The sequence below is a fragment of the Panicum virgatum genome, chromosome 7N (assembly GCF_016808335.1).
Source record: "Panicum virgatum strain AP13 chromosome 7N, P.virgatum_v5, whole genome shotgun sequence".
In the NCBI taxonomy this organism is placed as follows: Eukaryota; Viridiplantae; Streptophyta; class Magnoliopsida; order Poales; family Poaceae; genus Panicum; species Panicum virgatum.
The window spans coordinates 41758629-41775619 of NC_053151.1; the positions used below are offsets into that span (position 1 = coordinate 41758629).

The window sequence follows — 16991 nt, forward strand, 5'->3', positions numbered from 1 at the left end:
GACTAGTAAAATTATCAATAATGGGAATTAAAATGTTAGAGGCACTTAAATTAACAATGTGTATTAGAGCAAAGCATCTATTCGAACCATTTTCCTTTTAATGAAAATACAATTTTTAGGAGAACTATATACTTTGACATAAGCATATAGCTTTCAAGTGGTAAAATGTTTTGACAGGTCTGCAAGTACCTATCTCCCATCTCCCATCTCCCATCTGAAGAACCAAAGACAAAAAGGCCATATAGAGTGATCCAGAAGCCAAAACACCTGTAACCATGCTGAACGAATTGGAGACCCTGGACTGCATAACATTCAGGCCCTCCTCAATAAAAAACTAATCCAAAGCCATATCATTGTCCCCATCTTCTGGTCCAGCGTCATGTAGCCCTTGAGCAAAGTGTTGCACTGGCTCATACACCATATTGTCCATCCCACTGACCCCAGTCTGCAGTTTGCGGGGGTACAGCATCTGGAACTTCCCTGGCCGTTTCAGGTTTGGCTTGACACCTGTGCCCAGCAGAACAGTGCATGTGTCAGTGCAAAGTGCAAACCAGTTCGTACAGAAACAGCTGAGGATCGTGGAAGTCGTTTCAGCAAAACAGACCCTATGTTATGCAAAAGAGCTATTGCAGAAACAACGGAATGTACTAATTAAGCAGCACCGATGCCTAGATAATATATATCAGGGTTTCAGAAAATGTAAATATATATCAGCTAGCTATCATATTTATCTGGTAAACGAGAGGGAATCACCTGGAACCATGTTGAACGATCTGGAGACCCTGGACTGCGTATACGTAACACCCATCATTCGTTCTGCGTCAAACACGGCAACTCCCTGCAGCCTTGCGTTCCTCATGTCGACAGACAGCATCAGTGTCTTCTTGTCCCAGCTGCCGACCATGCCCATGAGGTAAACAACGTGACTTTCGCTCAAGCTCAGCGTGGGATGAACAATTTTGAGCCTATCCAATGATGGCTTCAGCGTGCCTCCATTGCCCTGCACCTTCGGCAGCAGGTCAACATAGGCAGTGTTTTCATCAACTCCTCCCTCCGTTCTAAATTATAAATCATTTCAAGAATTTTGGAGAGTCAAAATTTTTCAAGTTTGACCAAATTTATATGACAAGATAATAATATTTATGATACTAATTAAGTATCATTAGATTCTTTGTTAGCTATATTTTCATAGTGCACCTATTTAATGTCATAAATCTTTATATTTCTCTCTATAATTTTGGTCAAACTTCGAAATGGTTTGACTCTCCAAGATTTTTGGAATGACTTATAATTTGGAACGGAGAGAGTATGACATTGCGGGTACTGATCATGTAGTCCATTCGCCAACCATCCTGTCGCTCCCAAGGACTAGAGATGCTCCATGTGGAAACATCCCAGCTCGGGCAACTGAAGCTGCTATCCGGACCAGAGATGCTGCGGTGCAGTTCAGCAAAGGTGAGGCGACCCTTGACTACAGCAATATCCCGATGAAGCAATGGCTCACCCTTGAGCTTGTCGAGTCTGATGAGATGCTGGGGCAGAGGCAGTTCGTGCTCCTTTTTGCGGCCAACAATGTCAAAGACGAGCGCAACACCCCTCCAGGGGTCAACAAAGCCCAGCACACCACCTTCAAGCGCAATCACCTTGGCCGTCATATGGGTCCCATTTAGTTTACAGCGTGCTAGTGAATAGTGACATTTTGACCGCTAATTACGGTGTCAAACAAAGCCAGTTTACAAAAACAACTTCAGAAACCCTGCGCTAGTGACCCTAAAGAATCTAATGAGACATTTGACCGCGCGATTAGAGAATGGTTACTGTAGCATTACTGTAGTAAATCATCAATTAATTGCTGTCATTAGATTTGTCGCGAAAAGTTACACCTGTCCCTAATTTTTTTTTGCAAATTGACTTCATTTACTACTTTATGCATAAAAGATTCTCTTATAGAATGGAATAGCGCAGCGTGAACCAAACAAAATGCCATGGGCAACCAGCGTGCCCAGAGCCCCAGAGACACGGGGCTGCTGGCCCATTTCTTGTCCATGGAATTGTAGAGGCACAGGTTGAAGCCCGTCCGGGTCCTCGACCCGCCACAGCGAGGGCCCCTTGCCGCCGCTGGGGGCCTTGTAGACGAAGAGGTCGCGCTCACAGAAGCCGCTGAGCGGGACGCGCAAGAGGACGAGGTCCGCCTCCGCGGCCTCGACGGTGGGCTCCATGCCTAGCTTGGTCGGCGGCAGGTTAGGGCACCAGACGCAGATGTAGGAGACGAGCGGCGGCGGCGCGGTGCAGAAGGTGACCCGAATCACCTCGCCGTTACTCATCTCGCCATAGGCCGAGGTGGCGTTCTCGCGGCGTCGGCGACGTAGGCGTGTAGGTCGAGGAGGACCCAGCTCGGCGGGGGAGTGCCGTCGCCGTCGGGTGGGTGGCCGTGCCGAGGCGGGCAGAGGGAGGGAGGGGTGTGCGGATGATACCTCATGGCTCATGCCGGCCTGGATCTCTCCGATCCGCTCCGCGATCGATTGCTGCTTGCGGCGCTGGCTTATATTAGGGTTAGGGAGCGTAGCTCGAACTAGAATCGGAACTGGAACCTGCTGCTACTGCACGAAGACGGACTCGGAACGGATTGTATGGTTGCGGTGGATCGGAGGCGGCGGCGGATCGGAGACTGGTCGATGGCGGCGAGGGAAAATCGTAGAGAGAAACGTCCTGGCGCAAAAAAGAAAAGAAAAGAAAAGCAATGTACTGGACCAGCAAGGCTCGAATGAGCCCAACGTGCTCCTGTGTACAAAACGGGCCGGAGAAGCTACCTACAATTTCTTTTTAGGAAAAAATCCTTTTGACCCCTGAACTATTGGCCGAGTCCGAGTTTCCTCTCTAAATTTCAAAACCGTCCTAACTGGCTCCTCGAATTCCCGAAACCGTGCAAACAACCTCCTTGAGCGGGTTTGAGGGCGGTTTTTCTATTTTTCTTTTATATTTATTTTAACTGAATTTTTGAAAAATCATAATAAATCACAAAAATCATAAAATAAAAAATCCAATTTTGTTGGACTCCACATGAGTAGATATATGCAGTGAATATATTATATAGTATACTTTAGTATAATTTTTTTACTATAGCTTTAGATATATATTTTTCTGTAATTAATTTATAGCTACAGTTTTCGTTGTACAATTATGGTAAAATTTTTATAATAGGTTAATCATTATATGATTGAGTTGTAGTAAAAATTTTATGATTATTAGATCATGTTTGACTGATCTATAGATTTATCTATATAAACTAGATAAATCTATAGAAAAATCTAGACGAATCTATAGATAAACCTAGATAAATCTATAACTCAGTCATACATATCTAATAATCATAAAATTTTTACTACTGCTTAATCATATAATGATTAGGCCACCATAAAAATTTCACCATAATTGGACGACGAAAACTGTAGCTATAAATTAATTACAGAAAAGCATATATCTAAAGCTACAGTAAAAAATATACTAAATTATACTATATAATATATTCACTGCGTATATCTACTCATGTGGAGTTCAACAAAATTGGATTTTTTATTTTATAATTTTTTTGTGATTTACTATAATTTTTCAAAGATTCAGTTAAAATAAACATAAAAGAAAAATAGAAAAACCGCCCTCAAACCCGCTCAAGGAGGTTGTTTGCACAGTTTCGGAAATTCGAGGAGCCAATTCGGACGGTTTTGAAGTTCAGAGAGGAAACTCGGACTCGGCCAATAGTTCAAGGGGTCAAAAGGACTTTTTTCTTCTTTTTATCATTGGCAGGCCGGATCCAATCAGTCGCGAGAGATCGTGGGCCGGTGGCCTCCAAGCTACAGTACATGCACATGAGAAAGAGGCGAGTGTGTTTTTTCCTTAGAGCCCGTTAGTTACCAAAATTTTTGACTCTCTTTTGAACACATGCATGGAGTACTAAATGTAGTTAAAAAATAAAATTAATTACACAGTTTGGATGTACACGATACGACGAATTTTTTGAGCTTAATTAGTGCATGATTAGCCATAGCTAAAGTAACTCAAATATATTAATGATGCGGTCAAAGGCCTCAAAAAGAATCGTCTTGTGATTTCCAGATAAGTTCTGAAATTAAATTTTTAATTAGTATTTGAAAATATCTCCCGACATCAAATCAAATGGTCGATGTGACACCTAAAAAATTTCATTCCGGTAACTAAACGGGCTCTTAAAAGAAACAGAGTGTGTTTACTGTGTACGAGTCTTTCAAAGGCAGGCAGCAAGTCGACACGCGTGCAGACTTGCAGTCTTGCAGACGCGTCCCCAGGCCTGCCCCACAAGTGCTCGTGTTCGTGCCGTGCCCAACGTCGTCCCACACTCGAGCTCGCGCAAGCCGACCCCAGTGTCGTGCCAACCACTTGCGCGTCTTCCAAGCGACACACGGCGCTCTGGTAAAGAAAAAGCCGTTGATCGGGTGTGGTTGATCCTCGCCGCCGACTCGGCGACTCGCCCTCCACGCGCCCGCCCGTGCATCTCTCCCGGCCGGTGCCACCGGTTCGAGGTGCGCAGCAGCTGCTTGCTGGGGCACCTGCACCTAACCTAAATCGACTAGAAAGTGAACTAGAAATCCACATCTCTTTCCTGCTCATTCAGATTTAAAATTGATGGTATTGCAGGACGACTAAACTATATACAAAACAAGGAACAAAATAGCTGTTTAAAAAGATTGTGTTCGTTCCAACAAAACAGTCTTATGTTATTCAAAAGAGCTGGTGCAGGAACAACTGAATGAGCACATATATTTGGATTAAACCCTTCCTTGTAAAATCATTACTAAGCAGCATCAAATCTAGATATATACAAGGGGTTGCAAAAAATGTTAACATATATCAGTTTACCATCAATCACATTTATCTAGGGGCTTGCCATTTGCTGGCAAAAGATAGGAAATCACCTGGAACCATGTCGAAAAATTTGGAGATCCTGGACTGTGTATGCGTATAACCCATCATTCTTTCTGCATCAAACGTGGCAGCTCCTTGCAGCCTTGCGTTTCTCATGTCAATAGATAGCACCAATGTCTTCTTGTCCCACATGCCAAGCTTGCCCATGAGGTAAACAATGTGACTTTCGCTCAAGCTCAGCGTGGGATGAGCAAACTGAAGCCTATCCAAGGCTGGCTCAGGCGTGGCTCCATTGTCCTGCAACTTCGGCAGCAGGTCGACATTGGCAGTGTTTTCATCAACTGTGATGTTGCGGGTACTGATCATGTAGTCCATTCGCCAACCATCCTGTCCCTCACAAGGACTGGAGATGCTCCAGCTGCAAACCTCCCAGCTCAGGCGATTGAGGCTCCGGTCAGAGGCGTTGCGGTGCATTTCAACCAGGGTGAGGCGACCGTTGACAAAAGCAATGTCCCTTAAAAGGAAAGGCTCATCATGGAGCGTGTTGAGTCTGATGAGATGTTCGGGAAGAGGCAGGTAGTGCTCTGGTTTGCGGCCAAATATGTCACAGACGAGGATGCCCCTCCAGAGGTCAACAAAGCCCAGCAATCCACCTTCGCCAAGTGCGATCGTCTTGGCTGGCACATGGATGTGCGGCCTATCTATAGAAACCCTGCTGCTGGACCATTTCTTGTCAATGGAATTGTACAGCAACAGCTTGAAATTCCCAGGCCGGCTGCTACCGTGATTGAGTGTAGCCAAGTAGTAGTGGTCGTCGTCCTCCACATGTGGGCGAATGGCGCCGACCTCGCGGTGGGCGAGGAGGGGGCTACGCCGTGGCGATAATGCAGGTAGCTGTCCTCTCGAGCCGCGACAAAGAGGGCCCCTTGCCGCCGCTTGGGGCCTTGTAGACGAAGTGGTCACAGCGAAAGCTGTAAGCTCTGGCATGGTTTTAAAAATCGGTCGATATTCACAATTATCAGTGATTTTTATTATTACCGACACAGACTGAAATCGGTTTTCAGTTGAGTTTTAAAAAAAATCAGTCCAAAATTCAAAAAAATTAAAAAAATTATAAAAGTAAAGGAAAAATTTCTATACAAAACTAGAGCTTCTCCATGGCCTAGAATGGTATCACTCCATAAAAATAGCCTCCATTTAATTAGTCAAAAAATGTTTTTATCTAAACTCATTAGGCAACCAAACGGTCCAAACTATCAGCCCCTATTCTTTATTTTTTTATTCCTGCCGACGCTCCCATGGTCTATACAAGATTCCATAGAAGTCACGAGATGGCAAGCATGCTACCAGTGGCATGCTAACGTGTTGGTGCGGCTAGACATGCATGCATGCGTGTGAAAGGAAGCGATACAGATAGGTAGATTCTTCATCAGTTGGTCGGTCACATGCCACTCAGATCGCACTGCATGCACGGGGCCCGCTGTACGTAGTCGATGACTTGCATGTCCATCCAGATCAGACTAGGCAATACCCATTTCACTTTCCCCACCACACCATACTATACTGCTGGCTAAAGGGAGCGACGGCGGCAGCGGCGATTTCACTGAGCTGAGGCGATTACCGCTCATTTGAGCTGGTAATCAGCAGTCTGGGGTGAAAATCGTCGAGGGTTGAGCGTTACGCATCGTCTCCATGTGAAATCAGTGACGAAACCGACGGGAATCAAGGTAAATCGTCGATTCTCATAGGGATTTCAGCGATTTTCATTTTTTTTCTTGCCGATTTGGTACTACATGCTTAGATGTGTATGATAAATATGTTACATGTTACCGTGTTACGGTAAATGGTTCAAAAAAAAGAGAGCCACAATGTGTATTTTATAGTAGAATGGTATGTCAAATTTGTGTGAAATGGTTAAAATTAAACTAGAGTATAATTCAGATGTATTACTTTGTCATGAATCATGGTCACTTATTCAACACGATCAGTAGCGTATTTGTTTAGCTGTCTTGCAGGCGAATGGCGGAGAATCATGATCTAGTCTGGGAACATGGAGACAAGGTTGGCATTGGCTTCAAGTGCAAGTATTGTTGTATCGAAAAGGGTGGAGGAGGAGCAACACGACTGAAGGAGCATTTGGCACATCATGGAAAAAATGTGAGGTATTGTCCTAATGTTCCTAAAGAGGTGAAGGAGTTCTTTGGGCTTGAGCTCGATAGGAACAAGCAAAAAAGGAAAGCACGAGAGCGTCAAAGGTTGAGGGAAGTGGGGGCAGCTAGAAGTGAATATGTGGATTTGGAAGGGGAGGAGGAAGACCCTGCTTTACAGGCTGCTCTCCAGCAGTCGAGGGAAGAGGCTGAGTTTAGAGAGAGGGCTGGTACACGGTATGAGAGAGGTGGTGGTTCTGGATCAAGCCAAGAGCAAGATTCGTTGCCAAGGATGCTAGCTAGGAGTCGCACACAAGTGCCAGAGCGGGTAAGGGACTACAATCTTGGTTCTAGCTCAGGTCCAAGGCAGCCACGGATAGATACGGGCCCATGGACAGATAAGGGAAGAAATGCTAAGAGCAAGATTGGGAGAGCTTGGTCAAAGTTTTGTCATGCAGCTGGCATACCTGGAAGAAAAGTAGATGACCCATACTTCAAGGCAGCAATCATAGAGACGCAGAAACATGGTGAGTTTTTATGCATATATCTCGTTGCATACTATAAGAGTTGTGTTTATTCGGTATTAACATGTTGGTGTGACATTGCAGGAACTGGGGTGAAGCCACCTATTGGGAGGGAGATAGATGGTGTGTACTTAGAGCATAATGAGAAAGAAATCATGAAAGAGATTAACAAGTGGAAGGAGCAATGGCCTATTTATGGTGTCACAATCATGTGTGACTCATGGACTGGACCTATGCGCATGAGTGTGGTAAATTTCTTGTTATACTGCAATGGTACAATGTACTTTTGGAAGTCATTTGATGCAACTGGTGACTCACAGGATGCTAATTTTATTGTCAAGGTATGTCAAAGTTGTGCAAGGTCAATTTTTGTATTCCATTACTTGGAGCATGCTAATGGATTTTTACATAAATGCAGCTCATCGAAAAAATCATCAAAGATGTCAGCGCCGAGAATGTTGTCCAAATAGTGACAGATAATGGATCTAACTACAAGAAGGCATGTCAGTTGCTCAATGCTCAGTACAGACACATAGTGTGGCAGCCATGTCTGGCCCACACTATTAATCTTATGCTCAAGGATATTGGAGAGTGGCCAGACCACAAAGCATGTATTGAGAGTGCAAAGAAAATCTGCAGTTGGTTATACATCTCCAACTCTTTGCACCATATGATGAAAAAAGCTATTGGGGTTAACTGGTGAAGTGGAATGCAACAAGGTTTGGTACAAATTACATGTTCCTAGAAAGCATCATGAGGAAAAAAGATCAATTTATGCAATAGATGGTGACCTCCAAATTTCGTGAATCTCGGCATTTCAAATCAGAAATGGGCCAGTACGCATTTCAAACCCTCACTAGTCTTGACTGGTGGAACAACATGAAGTATGTGTTGGATGATGTGGAGCCTTTGTATTCTTTCTTACGGTTTGCTGATCAAGACAAGGTTCCAACTCTGGGTGAAGTGCATGTTCAGATGTTCTGTACCAAAATACAAAGCTAACATATACAGCCAACCTCAGTCAAACAAATCTAGTCCGCTTAGAACAAATTGTTGACATAATCGACTCGAGGATGTGCAATGTCATGTTAGGGACTTATGTGCAGGATGCTTCTGCATTGAACCCATTGGTGAATTATACCATGGGGACAAGTGAGTCCCCAATGGTAGATCTTCGTAGAGGTTTGGAAAGGATGGTTGATACCAACAAAGCCGCACTTGCACTCCAAGAAGCTGGATTTTTCAAGCAAAAGCGAGGAGATTTCTCTGGGGAGCTAGCTAGGAGATTGGCAGTTGATCGTAGTACATCACCGGCTAGCTGGTGGTCTATGTTTGGGGCGGACACACCTACGCTTCAGGAACTGGCAATGAAGCTTCTCTCCCAGTGTGCATCTTCTAGTTGATGTGAGAGAAACTGGAGTACATTTGCATTCATTCACACAAAGTTGCGCAGCAGATTGGGCCACAAAAAGTTGCATCAGCTGGTGTTCGTTAACTACAACCTCCGACTTCGTATCTAGCGTGCAGGAAGCATACCAGATCCTAGTGAATTCGATCCTGTTGGCAGAATGATGGATCTATCATTTTATCGGCAAAGGAATGCGATTCGAGATTGGATGGAATATGGGAGGTCCAATGCAACACCTACATTGGATGAGGATTCCGACTACAATGACACTCCCATCCCTAGCGCTTTGTTCACCTCTATGGCTGATGAGAATGAAAATTGGGACCAATGGGCAGATAAGAATATTGGTGACACACATGTTGGTAAGAGAAAGACTAGAGTTGCCCCATCTCAACAGAAAAAAAAGAAGTTCAAAAGGAACAATGATCGTGAAAAGGAAGAATTTAGGAGCGATGACACAACACCTGAGCCTAGCGGTGATGATGGAGGCCGCGGCTTCAACGGCGACGATGATGATGAGGACGACACTGGAGGGAGTGATGATGGTGATGCTGGAGGGAGTGGTTGGGTTAGAGGGAGTGGTGGTGCTGGAGGGAGTAGTGGTCAGGTGTCACCCCTTCGGTTTACCGGGGAGATAAATTTCACCCATGCCACACATGATCAAGATCATGGTGCACCCACCTCACAACGACAAATGAGAAGCGGTAGACGAGCTAGATCTACTCCAAAGGATGATGATGATAGCAACTCTTATAGTTCAGCCTTCACCTATCCACCGGAACCCACCTACCCATATCCATATCTAGGGCCACACGAATATGATAGCTCGAGCAATGCTAGTTCAGTTTTCAGCTATCCACCTCAGTACGCACCTCATCTGCAACTCCCCCCACCATATAGGGGAAGGTTGCCACCGCCACCGCTACCGCAACAACCTATTCATCTTACCTTTTGGTTACCAAGTGCGTATGGATTGCAGGTGTGTATTTGTTTAAGTGTGTTTATTCAATCTTTTGTTCACCTCTCATATTCACTCCATCTAATAAATGTAGGAACAATATTATGAACACCGTGAGGCAGAGGATGAAAAATGAAAATTGCAATGTGTTCAGACTTCATGAATTTGTATGGATATGTAGGAAACTTTGCATGGAGTATCATGTATCCACTTAATTAATGTACTCATATTTGTATGGACTTTCATTTTATTAATTTGTATGGATATGTAGGAAACTTTGCATGGAGTATCATGTATCCGCTTAATTAATGTACTCATATTTGTATGGACCACCAAGTGCAAAATATTAATATATGCGCCCTGCAGCAAATGAAATTATGTCTACTTTTCTTATTTTCCTCCGAAAAACATGTTTATCAGCACACATCACTGATTTATCGTCGGTTTTTGTCGATAATCACTGATAAATAATCAATAATCGTTTTTTGAATTCGGACGTCCTTATCAGGTGATATTGGCGATTTATCAATGATTATCAATCGATTATCGTTACCGGTGGTGACTGATAAAGTGCTTATCAATGAAAATGTAAACCCTGAGCTCTGGTAGATACACAGAAGTGGACGAGGTCCTCCTCCGCAGCCTGGATGGAGGGCTGCATGACCAGCTCACTTGGCGGCAGGTTAGGGCACCAGACGCAAATGTAGGAGACGAGCGGCGGCGGCGCGGTGCAGAAGGTGACCCGGACGGCCTCGCCGTTGCTCATCAAGCAGTAGGCGGTGGTGGCGTTCTCGCGGTCGGCGACGTAGGCATGCAGGTCGAGGAGGACCCAGCTCGGCGGGGGAGTGCCGCCGTCGTCGGGTGGGTGGCCGTGCCGAGGCGGACAAAGGGTGGGGTGTGGGGACGATACCTCATGGCTCATGCCGGCCTGGATCTCTCCGATCCGCTCCGCGATCGATTGCTTCTTGCGGCGCTGGCTTGGGAGGTTTAGGGTTGCGATGGCAACGAGGGATAATCGGAGGCGGCGGCGGCGGATCGGAGACTCTCCTGTTCGATGGATAATCAGAGAGAGGAAAAATAGAGAAGGAAAAGCAATGTGCTGGGCCACCAAGCTGCTAGGCTTGAATGAGCCCAACGTGCTCGGAACGGGCTGGAGGCTACCAGAAATTCATTGGCAGGCCGGATCTATCAGTCGGGAGTGATCGTGGTCCGGTGGCCTCCAAGCAGATTCTAGTACAGTAGTTCGGTCTGAATTGGATGAATTTTTTAAAAAAACAATCAATTTTTGAGAATTATTTTAAGATTTTATCAAATTTTAAGGCTACATGAAAATAAAAATAGTTATTGAAAAAAATAAAAAAATGATAAAATAATATGAAAGTGAAAACGAAAATGATTTGAGCACCCTCCGATTGTTTTCGAGAACTATCGTATTTTCAAGCATTCTACCGTAATTACCAATAGAAATACAGTATGCACGTACAATACTATCATCCTTGCTATCTATATTTTTAGAATGTCATGTCTTCATTTTTACAGAGCTACTCATTTATCCTAACTCTTAAATCACAACCTAGCAACCTTAATTTATAGGACTATGAGAGCATCTCCAATAAATTACTTATATCTCATATCCAAAATATATTCTCTCTCCATTACCAATAACTATTTTTGTGTTTTAGGTAATAGTTGTTGCAATAAGACTACCAAAATGCAATCACCAAGAATAGGGTGGAGGAAAAACCCCCTACATTTATTTAGAGGAGAGGGAGGTGTGTTTTGGTGATTAACAAAAACTTATAGGTAATGGGGATTGGATTGGTAATTTGCTGGAGCACCTTCATCACCAATGCATTAATTTTTTTAGTATTGGGAAGAGGGATGAGTAATCTGTTGGAGATGCTCTGAATAGTTTTTTTGAATGGTAGGATTATTGTCTAATTTAGTACTACGAAATGAGATAAATGTCATGGATGGATGGATATTTGGATTAACATCTTAACTATTGGTATTTGTGCACAAAATGTGTCAAAGTCATATGGTTAGAGTTGTGTTCTATGGTTTGACACATTTATCTTTTCAAAATATCGTTTTGATAGGTTTCGATCGTTATCGACGTGGTCTCGATTCTATATTTTCATTTTCAAAATTACTGTGACGCTGCTGCAGTTTTCATCGATATCGTATCATTTTTGTTTTTGATGAAAAAATATAAAAGTAAAAGTGATGGAATCTTTTACCGCTCATTTCCGACTGTTTTCATCTCTAGGTCTGAAATGGTTGGTTGTGATTTTTGTTTCCGGTTGATGCCTTTGCTTGTACATATGAAAGAGTGTGCCTGCTATGCATACGAGTTCCGGTCGTTCCAGGAAGATTCCATTTAGACGGACTACGAACGATCTCCCTTTCAAAGGCTGGCAGCAAGTCGAAACGCGTGCAGACTTGCAGACGCGTCCCCAGGCAAGCCCCACAAGTGCTCGTGGCCCCGACGTGCGAGCAGGTCGTCGTTCGTCCCGGACACGACCCCGTGTCGTGGCAACCACTTGCGTGTCTTCCGGCCGCCGCGGCACGCTCGGCGAGGAACAGCCGCTGATCCTGGCCGTGTCTTTCCACCAATAGGAACAGATCGAGCGGTCTCCACCCCTCGTGCTCGGGTCCTCTCGGCGCACGCGCGGCAGGGCCGAGCACGCCCCCCGCCCGCGCATTCCTCCCGGCGGCCACCGCCACCGGTTCAAGGTGCACAAGCAGCTGCTGCGCCCAACCTGAATCGAATGCTTGTCTTTTCGAGGGACCGGGGGTTCAGAACTTCAGATCAGATGAAGCAGGGCACATTCTAGCTGCAGGTCCGTTGGCCGACGGCGACAATCCACCTCGCTAGCAGCAGTCGTTGCCACTTGCCAGGAATGATCAGCTTGGGAACTACTGGTGCCGCATGTACTTGACACGGCTGCAGAGCTGACTGACGGCTCTGCAAGTGTACCTGCACATCCATTATTCTCTCGTCAGTTAGCATGATTGGTCGGTTCGACCTGGTGATCATGTATCGGCCGTATCAGAACCCCATCAGATGTTAAGCGCCTGAGCTTGGACGACTCTTGCGTGCGTGACGCCGGCCCTGATCTAATCGGTTACCGGCATCGCCAACAACCTTATTAGCGGTTGGAGGATACTACTAGTAGTACAGATTGTAAGAAAGCACAGCGGAGAGACGAGCCGGGTCAGGTCAGCTGTGCGTGCACGGAGAAGGGGGGCTGATCTGACCGCGACGGCCGATTCGCTACCAGGCGTAGCAGCGAAGCGACGGAACGGCACGGGCACGGGTACCAGCCCGTCCCGTAACCGCTAATCAGCCGTGCTAAACCGGCGCGGCCTGGAAATGCTGTGTTGTGTGTGACCATGTCACCACGGCATCGGCACCTTCGCCGTGCGTGTCGGCTGTCGAGCCGGCCTGAGGGAGGGAGCAAGCAAGGAAGAAACCGTCAGCGTCGCCGCGAACCACCGGCGGCGTGTTCCGACGCTGCCCAAGGCGGGCGAGCGTAGTCGCGGTACCCATTTGGCGACACGAGCGTAGAGGAATTGCTGGGTCCACGACCACGAGGGATATTCGTGGCCAAGTCCATGGAAATCGAGAGGAACCGAACGAAATGCCTCCGTTCAGGGCTTGACGAATTATCAGTTTACAGCCCAAGCGCAGATGGCGTGGCATTTGCCTTCGTTTATCTTAAGATGAAACGATGAGTGGGATCCCACTAGCCATCGAGCAAAGCAGGGATCCTCCCTATGCCGCCAACTGTGGGAGCACCATACACTGTCCAGGTCTTTCAAAAAAGAAAAACAATGGACTGTCCAGCTACAGCAATAGCATGATGCAATACTGCAGCCAGAGAACATCTGGCAGAAACGGCAAAAGAAACTCCACCACGGCACAAGCAAAAGAGGATAAACAGGGGGGAGCCTTTAGGATGAAGATGGTCGCTGCTGCCTCTGGGAAAAGGATGAGGCACCAGGATGTTTCTTTCTCGAAACATGTTAAGGAAGGAAGAAAAAAGAATGCAGGTGATGGGCCACATTGAACTGAGGAGGGGGCGTGCATTAGGCAGCAACATCGGGTAGCTGTGCTTCCGAAAGCTTGGCCGCAACCAAAACTAAGGGGAAAGAGCGCGAAATATGCTTCAGAAGCCAAGAAAATGGAGTGCTTTTGCAGGAACGCGTGGGGGCGGTTCGTTGAAATGACAATGCTCAGCCGACGCGCTCCTCGTGTCATCAGCAAGAGCTTTCAGCAGTAACGATGTGCCAGGGAATCAGCTACGGAAAACTACCGTTCGCTCCACAGAACCAGCTAAACTGTCGAGGTTAACCAACCCTAGCCTAGCTTATCGACGCTACGGAAAAGATCAAGGTACAGGCATGGGATAATACTAGAAAGGAACTGCAGCTGGCAAGTGGCAAGCTTCAGGTTAGAGCTGACCTGTATCTTAACAGTACTTTACCCTTTGTTTAAGCTACAGTTTATTTGTCAGGTTAAAAAAAGTACAGCTCTACTGTAACATCAGACTGAACCGACGGGTCAACTTCTAATTGCGTTATTGTAAGTTCAAAAAAACTTCTAATTGCGTTATCAACTCAACTCCTCGAACCCACAAGCTCCCCCGAAAATGTCGCCCCAACTCCTAGTCCTTCCAACAACCATGATCGGTTACAAGCAACTAATATAAGCAATCTCACAAAATTAAACCTCCCAACAATATTGAAGGAAATATTAAATATTAAAAGTAAATCGTTGAGACACTTTCTCAGTTGCATTGAACTAAATCCTGTACGTTGGTTGGAAATTCAGTGGCTGCAAAATCTTTATTAGGTGCCTAAAAAATCACCTCGGTCGTTGATTGGTTGGTTGCCCCCTTAATTTGAACAACAGGAGATTGTGTTTTTTTTTCAAGAGAAAAGACCAAACAAGAAACACGCAAAAGGCCACCGGTTAAAACCTCCTCCAACGCCGAGTCTCCGGTCGTCATCTCCGCGTCCACCCCTGCGTTCTTCTTCTCCACCCGGAGAGCCGAACAAGCCATTCAGCTGACGCCGAGAGGGGAGACCAGCCCAGAGGCCCAAAGCCAGAAGGGCGTCCGTTGGTCTAGTGGTCCGGAGATGTCGAACCCCGACGTGGAGGCGGGCGGCCCGGCGCGGGCGGCGCCGGCGACGACGGGGATCAAGCCGCCGCCGGGGCGGTACAGCATGGCCGGCAACGGCAACGGCAGCGCGCCGTACGTGGCGCCGTCGCCGTTCTACTACGACAACGCGGCGGCGCACGAGCGGCACCACTGGTCGTGGCTGGTGCCGCTGGTGGTGATCGCCAACGTGGCCATGTTCGTCGTGGTCATGTTCGCCAACAACTGCCCGCGCGGCGGCGGGGACTGCGTCGGCCGGGGCTTCCTCCGCCGCTTCTCCTTCCAGCCGCTCAAGGAGAACCCCCTCCTCGGCCCTTCCGCCGCCACGTAAGCAGCGCAATCTCCCCCGCGAGATCATCAATCTCTTTGCTGCAGAGCAATCTCCCCCGCGAGATCATCAATCTCTTTGCTGCAGAGGAAGGAAGACGAACCTCCCTCCCCATCCGGTTTTCTGATCGCGGAACTCGTCTCGCTCTCGCCGCAGGCTGCAGAAGTACGGCGCCCTCGACTGGTACAAGGTCGTGCACGGGAACCAGGCGTGGCGGCTGGAGTCGTGCACCTGGCTGCACGCCGGCCTCATCCACCTGCTCGCCAACATGATCAGCCTCATCTTCATCGGCGTCCGCCTCGAGCAGCAGTTCGGATTCTGTAAGTCCCCCCAAACACCTGACGGCTCTGTTTGTCAGGTTCCTTCCTCCTCTGCGACGTGGATGAACGCGGTTTCTGACCTGACCGGCATTTGTCGCCGTCGTCCTCCCGCAGGGAAGGTCGGGCTGGTGTACCTCGTCTCGGGCTTCGGCGGGAGCGTGCTCTCGGTGCTCTTCATCAGGAAGGGCGTCTCCGTCGGTGCCTCCGGCGCGCTCTTCGGCCTCCTCGGAGCGATGCTGTCGGAGCTCATCACCAACTGGACCATTTACACCAACAGAGTAGGCGTCTCCCCCCCATTTGGGCCATTTGATTGAGCTCTGAGCAATTGATCACCATCTCTCCGTCGTGCTGACATCTGACCTTGAATCTGCTGAATTCGCATCAGTTTGCAGCGTTGGTGAACCTGATCATCATCGCCGCCATCAACCTGGCGGTGGGCATGCTCCCCCACGTCGACAACTTCGCCCACATCGGCGGCTTCGCCACCGGCTTCCTCCTCGGGTTAGTGCTGCTGATCCAGCCGCAGTTCGGGTGGCTGGAGCAGCCCTTCGGTGCCAAGTCCAAGTCCAAGTACAAGGCGTATCAGATCATCCTCCTGCTTCTTGCACTTGTCTTGCTGGCTGCAGGGTAAGCATAATTCGTTGTCCTGCGGTCTGAAAGCTCCCATAGAAAAGCTCTAATGCGATCAGAACGTTTCAGTTCTAACATTTGGTTATGCGTTGCCTCAGGTTTGCTGTTGGATTGGTCATGGTGTTCAGGGGAGAGAACGGCAACGATCACTGCAGCTGGTGCCACTACCTCACCTGCGTGCCGACGTCAAGCTGGAAGTGTGACAATTGACCTGAACAGAGATTAGTGACGCGTTAGCACTCTCGCGTCTTACAGATGAAGTGAGAACATGCGTCCCCACCATTGGAGACAATGTCAAGATAGACATGCTCCTCACCTTGCATGACATTGTCAATATATTGCTTTCAAGTTTGGTTTTTAAATGCTGCCTTGTGTAGAATTTCAAGCTTGTCCCTTTCCCATTCTTTGCACATGAGATCATCAGTAATATTTCTTGTATATCTTAAGAACTCTGTAAATCACTCTGCCTGTGTTCTGATTGATGCGTTTATTCATTGGTTCATCATGTGTTCTCTCCCGTTTTGCAATGTCGAGACTAATAATAAATCACATTTGATTTGATAGCTGAACCACTTCTTTCACGTTTGCTGAATGGGTCAGCTTTTTTCTATG

General features: G+C 47.0%; 1 protein-coding gene across 1 annotated transcript; it reads left to right on the forward strand.

The window, feature by feature from the left end:
- The first annotated feature begins 14902 nt into the window (after nucleotides 1-14902).
- LOC120681838 (RHOMBOID-like protein 2) lies at nucleotides 14903-16896 on the forward strand. Its single transcript, XM_039963477.1, has 5 exons — nucleotides 14903-15428; nucleotides 15586-15749; nucleotides 15864-16027; nucleotides 16135-16376; nucleotides 16478-16896. The coding sequence occupies exons 1-5, from the start codon at nucleotides 15082-15084 to the stop codon at nucleotides 16587-16589; spliced, it is 1029 nt and encodes a 342-aa protein (XP_039819411.1). The 5' UTR covers nucleotides 14903-15081; the 3' UTR covers nucleotides 16590-16896.
- Nucleotides 16897-16991: the final 95 nt, after the last annotated feature.

Coding starts and splice junctions, on each gene's coding strand:
- LOC120681838 (XM_039963477.1), top strand. CDS start 15,082: ATGTCGAACCCCGACGTGGAGGCGGGCGGCCCGGCGCGGGCGGCGCCG. Junction 15,429..15,585: donor CTCGGCCCTTCCGCCGCCAC/GTAAGCAGCGCA, acceptor CTCTCGCCGCAG/GCTGCAGAAGTACGGCGCCC. Junction 16,028..16,134: donor GGACCATTTACACCAACAGA/GTAGGCGTCTCC, acceptor AATTCGCATCAG/TTTGCAGCGTTGGTGAACCT.